General features: G+C 38.6%; 1 protein-coding gene across 11 annotated transcripts in view; it reads right to left on the bottom strand.

The window, feature by feature from the left end:
* CDC42BPA (CDC42 binding protein kinase alpha) overlaps nucleotides 1–13,606 on the bottom strand; it is a 347,703-nt gene that overhangs the window by 208,826 nt on the left and 125,271 nt on the right. For all 11 annotated transcript variants that reach the window (XM_064594441.1, XM_064594443.1, XM_064594442.1 and 8 more), the window contains exon 5: nucleotides 11,224–11,372. In XM_064594441.1, coding sequence (XP_064450511.1) covers nucleotides 11,224–11,372 — 149 coding nt within the window. The remainder of the gene's footprint in view (nucleotides 1–11,223; nucleotides 11,373–13,606) is intronic.

The following is a 13,606-nucleotide window of genomic DNA, read 5'->3' as shown; positions in this document are numbered from 1 at the left end:
TATTCCAAGAATGTTAGGTAAGTGGAATCATATAGTACATACATTTTGAGATTTAATTCTTGTCACTCAGCGTAATGCCCTTCGGGTCCACCCAGGCTGCTGTGTATAATTAGTACCACATGCCCCTTCTCCTGCCAGTAACAATCCCTTGTATGCATACAGCAGGTACAGCAGAGGTGTGCAACCCGCCGCCCACTGAAGAACTTGCGGGCTGCTTCTCGTATTTTGCTATTACAAAGGAAGCTGCTACAAACACTCAGGTACAGTTTTTTCTGTGAATGTAAGTTTTAATTTTTCTGGGATAAATGTCTACAAATGTAATCTCTGGGTCACATGGTAAGTGCATGTTACTTTTTTTTTTTTTTAACTTTCAAACCGTTTCCAGAGCAGCCAAATCATTTTACATACCTACCAGGATTGTGTGAGAGATCTACTTTCTCCACATCCTTACTGGCACTTAGTATGATCACTATTTGTAAGTTTAGCAATCCTAATATCTTCTCATTGGTATCTCATTGTAGTTTTAATTTGCATTTTTCTAATGCCTTAATGATGTTAAACAGCTTTTTATGTGCTTAGCTGCCATCTGTATCTCCTCTTGGGCAAAATGTCTCTTCGTATCTTTTGTCCATCCTATAATTGGATTGTTTGAGGTTTTCTGATTATGTCAAGAGTTCTTTATATATTCCAAATTTAAGGTCTTCGTCATACATATGGTTTGCAAATATTTTCTCCCATTCTGTAGCTTGACTCTTCATCCTCTTACCTGGGCCTTACGAAGTGCACGTGTTTTTAATTTTGATAAGGTCCACTTCATTAATTTTTGGTGTCCTATCTAAGAACTCCTCATTAAGGAGCAAAACTAAACCCTAAGTCCAGAAGATGCTCTCCAATGTTTTCTTCTGACAGTTTTACACTTCTACGTTGTATAGTTAAACCCATGATCAATTTTGAATTATTTTTTATATTTGTGTGAGGTTTAAGGAGATTTATTTTTTGGCCTATTATTCCAACACCATTCGCTGAAGGCTATCCTTCCTCCACTGAGTTGCTTGTGCACCTTTGTCAAAATCAGCTGGGAGTATCTGTGCTTGTCTCTGCCTGGGTTCTCTCTTCTACCTGGTTATCTATGATTTTTTTCCTCCACAAGTACACAATATCTTACTTAAGGTAGCAATATGGTAAGTCTTAATATTAGGTAGTTATTCTGCCTACTTTATTCTCCTTTTCCAAAACCATTTTAGCTACTCTAGTTTCACTGCATTTCCACGTAAACTTTGGAGCAAGATTGTTTTTATCTTAACAAAAAAAACCTTTACTCCTCTAGACAAAAAAACTATATGAGCTGTCATAAATGTTGAAAATTAGATGTTATTAATGAAGTAGCTAGGCATAGCTGTTTAAGGACAAGCCAGTAGCCTAAGGCCTGAATGCAGCTGCACACAGAAGAGCAGAGCTAGAGTTGCTGAGGGAAGTTAGCCCAACACAAATACTTTCACCTGGACTGGAAGAAAAAAAACCCCAAAAAACAAAAAAAACTTTGCTGGGATTTTGAGAGGGACTGCATCAAACCTGCAGATCAATTTGGGGAGAACAGACATCTTTAATCTGGAAAGATTTCACATCCATTAGGCCCTCTACCAACAAGTGCTCTAAGAATACTGTCTTTCTTCCCTCCTCAACCCCACTGCATCCTTTCCCGGCCTCCTGTGAAAGGGGAAATGCTACTAGGGTAGTTCTTACAGTAACAGCCCTGTAAGTGCTCATCTCTATAGCACCATTCTCACACGTCTCAACACAATGACAAGGAAATGGTCTGTGTGCCAGCACTTTAATAAGTAGCATCTTTTCATCTTTACAGGAAGACCATTGTGGGTTTTTTTTATATATATTTTTTTTATTCTTATGTTAATCCCCATACATTACATCATTAGCTTTAGATGAAGTGTTCCATGATTCATTGTTTGTGCATAACACCCAGTGCTCCATGCAGAACGTGCCCTCCTCAATACCCACCACCAGGCTAACCCATCCTCCCACCCCCCTCCCCTCTAGAACCCTGTTTGTTTTTCAGAGTCCATTGTCTCTCATGGTTCGTATACCCCTCCGATTTCCCCCGCTTCATTCTTCCCCTCCCGCTACCTTCTTCTTTTTTTTTTTCTTAACATATATTGCATTATTTGTTTCAGAGGTACAGATCTGAGATTAAACAGTCTTGCACAATTCACAGTGCTTACCACAGCAAATACCCTCCCCAGTGTCTATCACCCAGTCACCCCATCCCTCCGACCCTCCCCCACTCCAACAACCCTCAGTTTGTTTCCTGCGATTAAGAATTCCTCATATCAGTGAGATCATATGATACATGTCTTTCTCTGTTTGACTTATTTCACTCAACATAATACCCTCCAGTTCCATCCACGTCGTTGCAAATAGCAAGATCTCATTCCTTTTGATGGCTGCATAATATTCCATTGTGTATATATACCACTTCTTCTTTATCCATTCATCTGTCGATGGACATCTTGGCTCTTTCCACAGTTTGGCTATTGTGGACATTGCTGCTATAAACATCGGAGTGCACGTACCCCTTCGGATCCCTACATTTGTATCTTTGGGGTAAATACCCAGTAGTGCAATTGCTGGATCATATGGTAGCTCTATTTTCAACTTTTTGAGGAACCTCCATACAGTTTTCCAGAGTGGCTGCACCAGCTTGAATTCCCACCAACAGTGTAGGAGGGTTCCCCTTTCTCCACATCCCCGCCAACATCTGTCGTTTCTGACTTGTTAATTTTAGCCATTCTGACTGGTGTGAGGTGGTATCTCATTGAGGTCTTGATTTGGATTTCCCTGATGCTGAGCGATATTGAGCACTTTTTCATGTGTCTGTTGGCCATTTGGATGTCTTCTTTGGAAAAATGTCTGTTCATGTCTTCTGCCCATTTCTTGATTGGATTCTTTGTTCTTTGGGTGTTGAGTTTGATGAGTTCTTTATAGATTTTGGATACTAGCCCTTTATCTGATATGTCATTTGCAAATATCTTCTCCCATTCTGTCAGTTGTCTTTTGGTTTTGTTGACTGTTTCCTTTGCTTTGCAAAAGCTTTTTATCTTGATGAAGTTCCAATAGTTCATTTTTGCCCTTGCTTCTCTTGCCTTTGGTGATGTGTCTAGGAAGAAGTTGCTTCGGCTGAGGTCAAAGAGGTTGCTGCCTGTGTTCTCCTTTAGGATTTTGATGGACTCCTGTCTCACATTGAGGTCTTTCAACCATTTGGAGTCTATTTTTGTGTGTGGTGTAAGGAAATGGTCCAGTTTCATTCTTCTGCATGTGGCTATCCAATTTTCCCAACACCATTTGTTGAAGAGACCGTCTTTGTTCCATTGGACATTCTTTCCTGCTTTGTCGAAGATGAGTTGACCATAGAGTTGAGGATCCATTTCTGGGCTCTCTATTCTGTTCCATTGATCTATGTGTCTGTTTTTGTGCCAGTACCATGCTGTCTTGATGATGACAGCTTTGTAATAGAGCTTGAAGTCCGGAACTGTGATGCCGCCGGCTTTGCTTTTCTTTTTCAACATTCCTCTGGCTATGCGGGTTCTTTTCTGGTTCCATACAAATTTGAGGATTATTTGTTCCATTTCTTTGAAAAAAAGTGGATGGTATTTTGATGGGGATTGCATTGAATGTGTAGATTGCTCTAGGCACCATTGACATCTTCACAATATTTGTTCTTCCAATCCATGAGCATGGAACGTTTTTCCATTTCTTTGTGTCTTCCTCACTTTCTTTCATGAGTATTTTATAGTTTTCTGAGTACAGATCCTTTGTCTCTTTGGTTAGATTTATTTCTAGGTATCTTATGGTTTTGGGTGCAATTGTAAATGGGATCGACTCCTTAATTTCTCTTTCTTCTGCCTTGTTGTTGGTGTATAGGAATGCCACTGACTTCTGTGCATTGATTTTATATCCTGCCACTTTACTGAATTCCTGTATGAGTTCTAGCAGTTTTGGGGTGGAGTCTTTGGGGTTTTCCACATAAAGTATCATATCATCTGCAGAGAGTGAGAGTTTGACTTCTTCTTTGCCAATTTGGATGCCTTTGATTTATTTTTGTTGTCTGATTGCTGTGGCTAGGACTTCTAATACTATGTTGAATAGCAGTGGTGATAGTGGACATCCCTGCCGCGTTCCTGACCTTAGGGGGAAAGCTCTCAGTTTTTCCCCATTGAGAATGATATTCGCTGTAGGTTTTTCATAGATGGCTTTTATGATATTGAGGTATGTACCCTCTATCCCTATATTCTGAAGAGTTTTGATCAAGAAAGGATGCTGTACTTTGTCAAAAGCTTTTTCTGCATCTATTGAGAGGATCATATGATTCTTGTTCTTTCTTTTGTTAATGTATTGTATCACATTGATTGATTTGCGGATGTTGAACCAACCTTGCAGCCCAGGGATAAATCCCACTTGGTCATGGTGAATAATCCTTTTAATGTACTGTTGGATCCTATTGGCTAGTATTTTGGTGAGAATTTTTGCATCCATGTTCATCAGGGATATTGGTCTGTAATTCTCCTTTTTGATGGGGTCTTTGTCTGGTTTTGGGATCAAGGTAATGCTGGCCTCATAAAATGAGTTTGGAAGTTTTCCTTCCGTTTCTATTTTTTGGAACAGTTTCAGAAGAATAGGTTTTAATTATTCTTGAAATGTTTGGTAGAATTCCCCTGGGAAGCCATCTGGCCCTGGGCTTTTGTTTTTTGGGAGATTTTTGATGACTGCTTCAATTTCCTTAGTGGTTATAGGTCTGTTCAGGTTTTCTATTTCATCCTGGTTCAGTTTTGGTAGTTGATACATCTCTAGGAATGCATCCATCTCTTCCAGGTTATCTAATTTGCTGGCATAGAGTTGCTCATAATATGTTCTTATAATTGTTTGTATTTCTTTGGTGTTGGTTGTGATCTCTCCTCTTTCATTCATGATTTTGTTGATTTGGGTCATTTCTCTTCTCTTTTTGATAAGTCTGGCCAGGGGTTTATCAATCTTGTTAATTCTTTCAAAGAACCAGCTCCTAGTTTCGTTGATCTGTTCTACTGTTCTTTTAGTTTCTATTTCATTGATTTCTGCTCTGATCTTTATTATTTCTTTTCTCCTGCTGGGTTTAGGCTTTATTTGCTGTTCTTTCTCCAGCTCCTTTAGGTGTAGGGTTAGGTTGTGTACTTGAGACCTTTCTTGTTTCTTGAGAAAGGCTTATATTGCTATATACTTTCCTCTTAGGACCGCCTTTGCTGCATCCCAAAGATTTTGAACAGTTGTGTTTTCATTTTCATTGGTTTCCACGAATTTTTTAAATTCTTCTTTAATATCCTGGTTGACCCAGTCATTCTTCAGTAGGATGCTCTTTAGCCTCCATGTATTTGAGTTCTTTCCGACTTTCCTCTTGTGATTGAGTTCTAGTTTCAAAGCATTGTGGTCTGAAAATAGGCAGGGAATGATCCCAATCTTTTGGTACCGGTTGAGACCTGATTTATGACCTAGGATGTGATCTATTCTGGAGAATGTTCCATGGGCACTAGAGAAGAATGTGTATTCCGTTGCTTTGGGGTGGAATGTTCTGAATATGTCTGTGAAGTCCATTTGGTCCAGTGTGTCATTTAAAGTCTTTATTTCCTTGTTGATCTTTTGCTTAGACGATCTGTCCATTTCAGTGAGGGGGATGTTCAAGTCCCCCACTATTATTGTATTGTTGTCGATGTGTTTCTTTGCTTTTGTTATTAATTGCCTTATATAATTGGCTGCTCCCATGTTAGGGGCATAGATATTTACAATTGTTAGATCTTCTTGTTGGATAGATCCTTTAAGTATGATATAGTGTCCTTCCTCATCTCTTATTACAGTCTTTGGTTTAAAATCTAATTTGTCTGCTGTAAGGATTGCCACCCCAGCTTTCTTTTGGTGTCCATTAGCATGGTAAATGGTTTTCCACCCCCTCACTTTCAATCTGGGGGTGTCTTTGGTTCTAAAATGAGTCTCTTGCAGACAGCATATCGATGGATCTTGTTTTTTAATCCAGTCTGTTAGCCTGTGTCTTTTGATTGGGGCATTTAGCCCATTTACATTCAGGGTAACTATTGAAAGATAGGAATTTAGTGCCATTGTATTGCCTGTAAGAAGACCATTGTTTTTTAGAAAAAGTTCCAAGTTGCTGTAATCTCAATTATAAATCATTTGAAATCTAAATTTAAAAAGCTTGTGGAGGAGCAAGCACAGTAAATAAGTCTTCTGGCACCTCGTTTAATGCTTTCTTCACTACCTAATGTTACTAGAAAACATTTTTACTTCATTGGGTCAGTCTGTACGTCAATTTTACAGTTAGCCAGAGACAATCTCTTTAATTCCTATTTCCATGTCCCCATTCATATCTCTTTCATCTTCTATTCATTAACTTCTTTGAAAACAGGTAAAATAATGCTTTACATTGTTTTTTTTTTTAAGTGTATGTCTGGAAATTTCAAAGGAAGTTGCAAATGCTCTTGACTAAAATATGACAACATGCTGAACACTTGGAAACCGAGCACATATGATTGATGACGCCTATCATTTGCTACTTTCCACTGCTCATTTCTCTCTCAATAAAACCATGCGTAAATGAAGACAAAATTTTCGTATGAAAATGTTTGTTCTGTTAGAAGACCAATAATGTATTTTAGAAGTCTAGAAATAAATTTATTTATTTTTTTACATTTTTTCAGTTTTTATCGAGATATAATTGACATACATCACTGTATAAATTTAAGGTATCCAGGATAATGGTTTAATCCACATATTCTGAAATGACTACGGCTATAAGCTTAGTTAGCATCCATCATCTCATACAGATACAATAAAAAGAAAAAAAAAAAGGGAAAAAAAATTTTTTTTGTATGATGAGAATGCTTAGGATTTATTCTCAACAATTTTCATTTATATCACAGGGCAGTGCTAACTATAGTCATCATGTGTACATTATATTTCTAGTACTTATTTATCTTATAACTGGAAGTTTGTACCTTATGAACACCTTTCTTCTTCCCCCCCACCTCCAACTCTAGTAACCACAAATCTTAACCCTTTTTCTTTATTTCTTATTGTTATGTTAATCACCATACATTACATCATTAGTTTTTGATGTAGTGTTCCATGATTCATTGTTTGTGCATAACACCCAGTGCTCCATGCAGAACGTGCCCTCTTTAATACCCATCACCAGGCAAACCCATCCTCCCACCCCCCTCCCCTCTAGAACCTTGCCATTTGCAACGACAAGGATGGAACTGGAGGGTATTATGCTGAGTAAAATAAGTCAATCCGAGAAAGACATGTATCATATGACCTCACTGATACGAGTAATTATTAATCTCAGGAAACAAACTGAGGGTTGCTGGAATGGGGGATGGGAGCGATGAGGTGGCTGGGTGATAGACATTGGGGAGGGTATGTTCTATGGTGAGCACTGTGAATTGTGCAAGACTGATGAATCACAGATCTGTACCTCTGAAACAAATAATGCAATAGACGTTAAGGAAAAAAAGAAGAAGAAGATAGCAGGAGGGGAAGAATGAAGGGGGGGAAATCGGAGGGGGAGACGAACCATGAGAGACGATGGACTCTGAAAAACAAACTGAGGGAAATAAATTTATTTTAAAAGAACACAAAGGGAAAAACGTATTTCTTTCCCTGAAGGCATCCAGTCTCCACTATTCCCTTTTTGTATTCTCTAATTCCATATACTTGGAAGTTCAAAATTATAAAACATTCTGAAATTTGGCAAAACATGAAAACTCTGATGTGCAGTTACTGTAAAACCAACTAACTTAACACACTGTTTGAATCAAACGCTTCATTCCCTAAAGTTACTGGTAGCTTGATGGCTACCAAGATATCAAGTCTACAACACGGTACTCAAGTGTTTCCACAAGAGGGACTGAAATCGCTCTTCCTCAACTCCACATGAGCTCTCTTCTCCAGCTGAACTACCTACCAACCCTCCTCCAGACCCACCCTTTGCCTGCCTATGACCTTCTCTCCTGCCATCCCTTGTCTCTAGAATGCCTTCTGATCTGCCTACAAAAAGCCTCCTCATTCTGCAAAGTCCCACCACAAAGCATTCTCTTGCGAGAAATATGATGTTATGTCATGAGCATAAATTCTGGCATCAGCCTCAGATTTTAATCTAGGTTATGCTAATTATGGACTCATGTCTCTGAAGCTGGGTTTCTTCATCTAAAGAATGGAGCCATATCCATTTTAGATGACACCCAAAATACAGAATTATTGTTAGAATTAGAATAATATAGGTAAAGTCTGTAACACAGTTAAGAGTTAACCACTGGAAATGACCATTAGAATTAAGCTTATTACTTGTTTCTCTGAGTTCATTGTAATTTGCCTGTATAATTCTAATAGCAGTTCACAATCTGGGCTCATTCCATCTCTTATACTTTTGCCCTAAATGATTATTTAACTTCTACTACTTTAGTTTTCACTTATGTCTTGTGTTTTGTGTCCCCAAACAGGCTGGAAGCTTCTTACAAGGCAGGACTCTATGTTATACTTACTTAAATTTTTATGTAATTTAGCACAGTGCTATTTATAAAAGAAGACTCAACAAATATTTCCTCAGTAAAGCATCTGCTGAAATACAGTCTACCCAGAAAATGGGAATCACATTTTAAGAAGGGCATTGATACACCAGAGTGTGTCCATTGAGAAGTAAAGGGAGAGGCAAGGAGAGAGGGCGGGAGGCGTGGAAGTGGGCACAAGGTGAGGGTCCATATGTGTATGAGATAGTGGGAGAGAGAATGCGTACATCAATTTTGATAACAGAATAACTACAGATACACTGATGTTTAACCTAAAGGAAAGATGACTTCAGAAGGCATGATAGCTTTAAGATAAATTAGACTATTATATGTGGTTCTGAAGGCAAAACTAGGACCAATGGTAAGGCAAAAAAGAAATTCAGCTTAACATAAAATAAAATTCTATGACATGAAGAGCTGTCCAACAATAGAATAAACAGGACTCATTTAACATGGCGTACCTTGTAAAATTATAGGTATAGAGCCCTAATAGAGCTCAGGGTTGAAATGGCTTTCCAATGTCAACATCAGAAAGATAACTATCATCTAAAATGCTGTGGTAAGAAGAATCTTAAGACTGCATATACAGTTGGTAGGAAAGGGTCCTGTGATCAGTTAAGAATATTTGTCACAGCCTGGCAGAAATACCTCATATTTACTATCTCCAATCTAGACAAATTATTTTCCAAAGTAATCATCCTCACTGAGAATTTAGATATGAATTGGGGAAAACTTCACTGAACTCTTTGAGTCTAAGACTAACATTCTTTAAATGTTCAATTAAATGATGTTTTTAAAGTATTTTTAACTGACAGTCCTCAGCTAGGATCTTGGGTTACTGTAACAAAAGCACTTTAGTTTCTCATTCTGTAATTCACTCATAAGACCACAATATCATCTTAAAAACTGCATTGTGTTTTATAATTTTCATAGTATATTCATGTTTTTATTTTCAAAAAAACTTTGTGACTATCAGATATCAACAGAGAAAAGCATATGATTAGGCAAGAGCCAAAGTGAGACCTCATAAATACAAAATTTTTAATAAAAATATTCTTCCTTTAATAATGTCCTAGAAGTTCATTACTAAGTAAATCAATCAGCAGAAAATACCCACATCTTAAAAAAAAAAAAAAAAAGCAACACTAAAACAGAAACTTTCTCTTCCATGTGCGCTCTTGTCCTTCACAGAGATTATGTGCATCAACCACCACTTAAAAGTAACAGTCACTGCTGTGTTACTGAGCAGAAGGACTCGAAGTGTGGTTGCTGGACCAGCAGCAGCAGCAGCACCTAGGAACCTGTCAGAAATGCCAATTCCCAGCCCCACCCACCCTATGGATTCAGAGCCCTGGTGCTGACCCAACAAAGTGGGTCCCAGCAAACCCTCTGCCCCATTCCAATGCATGCTGACGTCTCAGAGAATGGTTCCTTCCCTCTCCAATGTGGCAGATCCTTCACCTGCTTCTCCCTAGCGCCTCTTCACTCTTTCTCACAGTTTTCACAACCCAAAGATTTCCTCATTTGAATGATTAATTCACTAGTAACTGTGATGGTTTCCTACTTTCTTTCCTTTGAAATATGAGACTGCCTTTTAAATTATCCATTTAAAATTTTTTTTATTACACATAAATTACTATGAGCTGCTTACACAGAAAGAGATTTTTAGCTTGTGTCAACAGGTATAAGAATAATCTGGTATGTGGAGAAAGGAGAACCCTCATGCACTTCTGGTGGAAATGCAAACTGGTGCAGCCACTCTGGAAAACAGTGTGGAGGGTCCTCAAAAAGTTAAAAATACAAGTGCCCTACGATCCAGCAATCACACTACTAGGTATTTACCCAAAGAGTACAAAAATACTAATTCAAAGGGATACATGCACTCCAATGTTTATAGCAGTGTTATCTAAAATAGCCAAACTATGGAAATAGCCTAAGGGTCCATCGATAGGTGAATGGATAAAGATGCAGTATATATATACAATGGAATATTAGCCACAAAAGAGAATGAAATCTTAACATTTGCAACGATATGAAGGGAGCTAGAGTATTATGATTAGCGAAATAAGTCAGAGAAGGACAAATACCATGATTTCACTCACATGTGGAATTTAAGAAACAAAACAAATGAGCAAAGGGAAAAAAGAGAGATAAATCAAGAAACAAACTCTAGAGAACACAGTGATGGTTACCAGAGTGGAGATGGGTGGGGGGATGGGGGAAACAGGTGATGGAGACTAAAGAGTGCACTGGTCGTGATGAGCACCAGGTAGATATATGGAAGTGTTGAACCACTATATTGTACACCTGAAACTAATATTATACTGTATGTTAACTGGAATTTAAATAAAAACTTTAAAAAAAAGAATAATCCTGTATAAAAAAACTATTTTGTAAATAGGCTCACTTTTTTCTCTTCATTCCATCTTAAACTGTATACGATCAAACACACATTTGTGGGGAAGACTTTAAATAAATCATTGTACCTGTCAAATAGTTCACAAAGAAAAAATTACCCCATGGCCATCAAAAGTATCACTTTCCTACGAAAACATCTCCACTGACATTCATACAACCCATTCTTGCGTGGCATCTTACTTACCTGTGCACATAGTGCAGCTGATGAACGGAATCAATTGCTATCACCATCTCAGCCAAGTAAAATCGAGCCATATCTTCAGGCAATCTATCTTCAAATTTGCTGAGCAGAGTAAGCAAATCCCCACCAACATAATAATCCATGACCAGGTACTGGGAATGAAAAAAAAAGGACTCAATAAATAATAAGGGTGAAAAATTAATATATGTAACATAACCCAAGGTCGAACAGCACTGGGTCAAATAATTTTGTTGTTAATTACAAGAAGCTGCATAAGACAATCCTTACAAGGCTTGTAAATTTCAGGAAGCAGTAAAATAAAATTTTAAAAACCTGAAGCAGGGAACAACAGGATTACTCTTGTTTTGTTGTTGTGTTTTGCAAAGTAATAACATCACCATCATCACCTATAACAATACACCACAGTTTTACCAACATTTCATAGAGGAAACAATGTATTAATTCTCCAAAAATGATTAAAATAACTCAGACTATAAGACAGTCCTTTATTATGTTAAGCAAATTCATTTTCATCATTGTTACATTTTCCTTATTTCCTGTTGGACTGGTAACAACTCTATCAAATCAGCACTTGGATCAGCATTTAGAAAGCACTAGTATATTGAATATAATAATTTCCATCATATGCATACTTCTCTTTTCACTCCTGATAGTGCAGAAATATCAGAATGGACTTTTCTTAGATATGTATAAATAGAAGTCAACTAATTTTAGATATGGACTCTCATGGGTATATGTGTAGAATATTGTGATTTATAATAAATTATATACTTATATATATATACACACACACATATATATTTTGTTAGAGCTCCTAAAAACCCTTAAAATCTCCTAAGTGGGGGTGCCTGGGTGGCTCAGTTGGTTAAGCTCAGGTCATATGGGCTCAGGTCATGATCCCAGGGTCCTGGTGAGTAAGGAAAGTGTACAGGTATAGGCAGGAAGAGATAGGGGGCCCCTGACTAGGCTCTGAAAGAGTGAACAAGAGATAAGGGAATAGACCAGACCACCTGGCCCCGGATGTTATGGTGGCTACAGGGAATCACAGAAAACGAACAAACCTCAGAAGTAAGTCATTTAAGGGCGCTATCAATTGTCCTTGCTCAGACCAAGACTGCACAAGAATCTCAAGCCCACAAGCTCCCTGGTCAAGTTTTCAATAAAAGCCCTCAGTGGCAACCCATTTGGGACCCCTCTCACTCTAGAGAGATTTCTTTCCTTTCTGTTCTCACCTTCACTTAATAGACTTTCAGGGCACTTCACCCTTTTGTGTCCGGGAGATTCATTCTTTGACTCCGTGAAACAAGAACCCTGCAATCCTGTAACACTGGGATGGAGCAGGGTCAGACTGGGATGCTCAGCAGGGAGTCTGCTTCTCCCTCTCCTTCTGTCCCTCTCCCTGCTCAAGTTCTCTCTCTCTCTCTTAAATTAATTAATTAATTAAATACTTTAAAAATTATCTCCTAAGGGATAAGATAAAGGTGGCTTTTGTTATGTATAACAAACCCCTTTTCAACCACACTTGTGTTTACGTTAATGAGGTGGCTTTTGGAAAGGCCTTAGGTAACCTAAGGATGGGGGCTGGTTGCCAGGGGAACCAACCAAGATTAGAAGGTTGGAAATTTCTAGAGTAGGGCTGGAGGCTGAATCCATCATCAATGGCCAGTGACTTGATCACTCATGCCTATCTAATGAAGCCTTCATAAAAACCCAGAAGGATAGGGTTTGGCAAGCTTTGGGCTGGGCAAACACAGGGAGTGGTGCTGGAAGAGTGGGGCACTTCTGCGGAGGGCGTGAGAGCTCCGCGTCTCTCCATCACATCTTGCCCTGTGCACTTTCTTCCTGCAGCTGGTCCTCAGTCAGGGGAGCAGCTCTGACAAACTAACCATATCTGAGGAGTGGGTCGTGGGAATCTCCAATCTACTGTCTGTGAGTCAGAAGCACAAGTAATAACCTGATGTTGTAACTGGAGTGAGGAGGGAGTCTTGTAAGACTTTGAACTCTTAGCCTCTGGGATCTGAGTTGTCTCCAGGTAGACAGCGTCGGAATGGAGTTAAGCTGCAGGGTGCTCGGCTGGTGTCGCAGGACTGCCCGATGAGTGGAAAACCCACACAGCTAATGTCAGCAGTGAAGTAGTATTGAGAGAGTATGATGTGTGACGTAAATGAAACACTGGAGATTTCCTTTACCATGTGTGTTTGCCAAAAAAGACAGACAAGGAGTAGATGCTAAAATGTTCACAGGAATTAGCCCTGGGTTGTTAGATTACCCATGATGTCACAGCTTTTCAGTATTTTCTAATTGCTTTCTAAATATGCATCACATATGCATGTGCATATTATATTATACATATTCTTTTTTTTAT

The sequence above is a fragment of the Mirounga angustirostris genome, unplaced genomic scaffold (genome assembly GCF_029215605.1).
Source record: "Mirounga angustirostris isolate CCGP_5_RB_7025 unplaced genomic scaffold, mMirAng1.0.hap1 SCAF_6, whole genome shotgun sequence".
Taxonomy (NCBI): Eukaryota; Metazoa; Chordata; class Mammalia; order Carnivora; family Phocidae; genus Mirounga; species Mirounga angustirostris.
The sequence above is the reverse complement of the archived record's forward strand: the minus strand, read 5'-3'. Positions and strand labels throughout refer to the sequence as shown.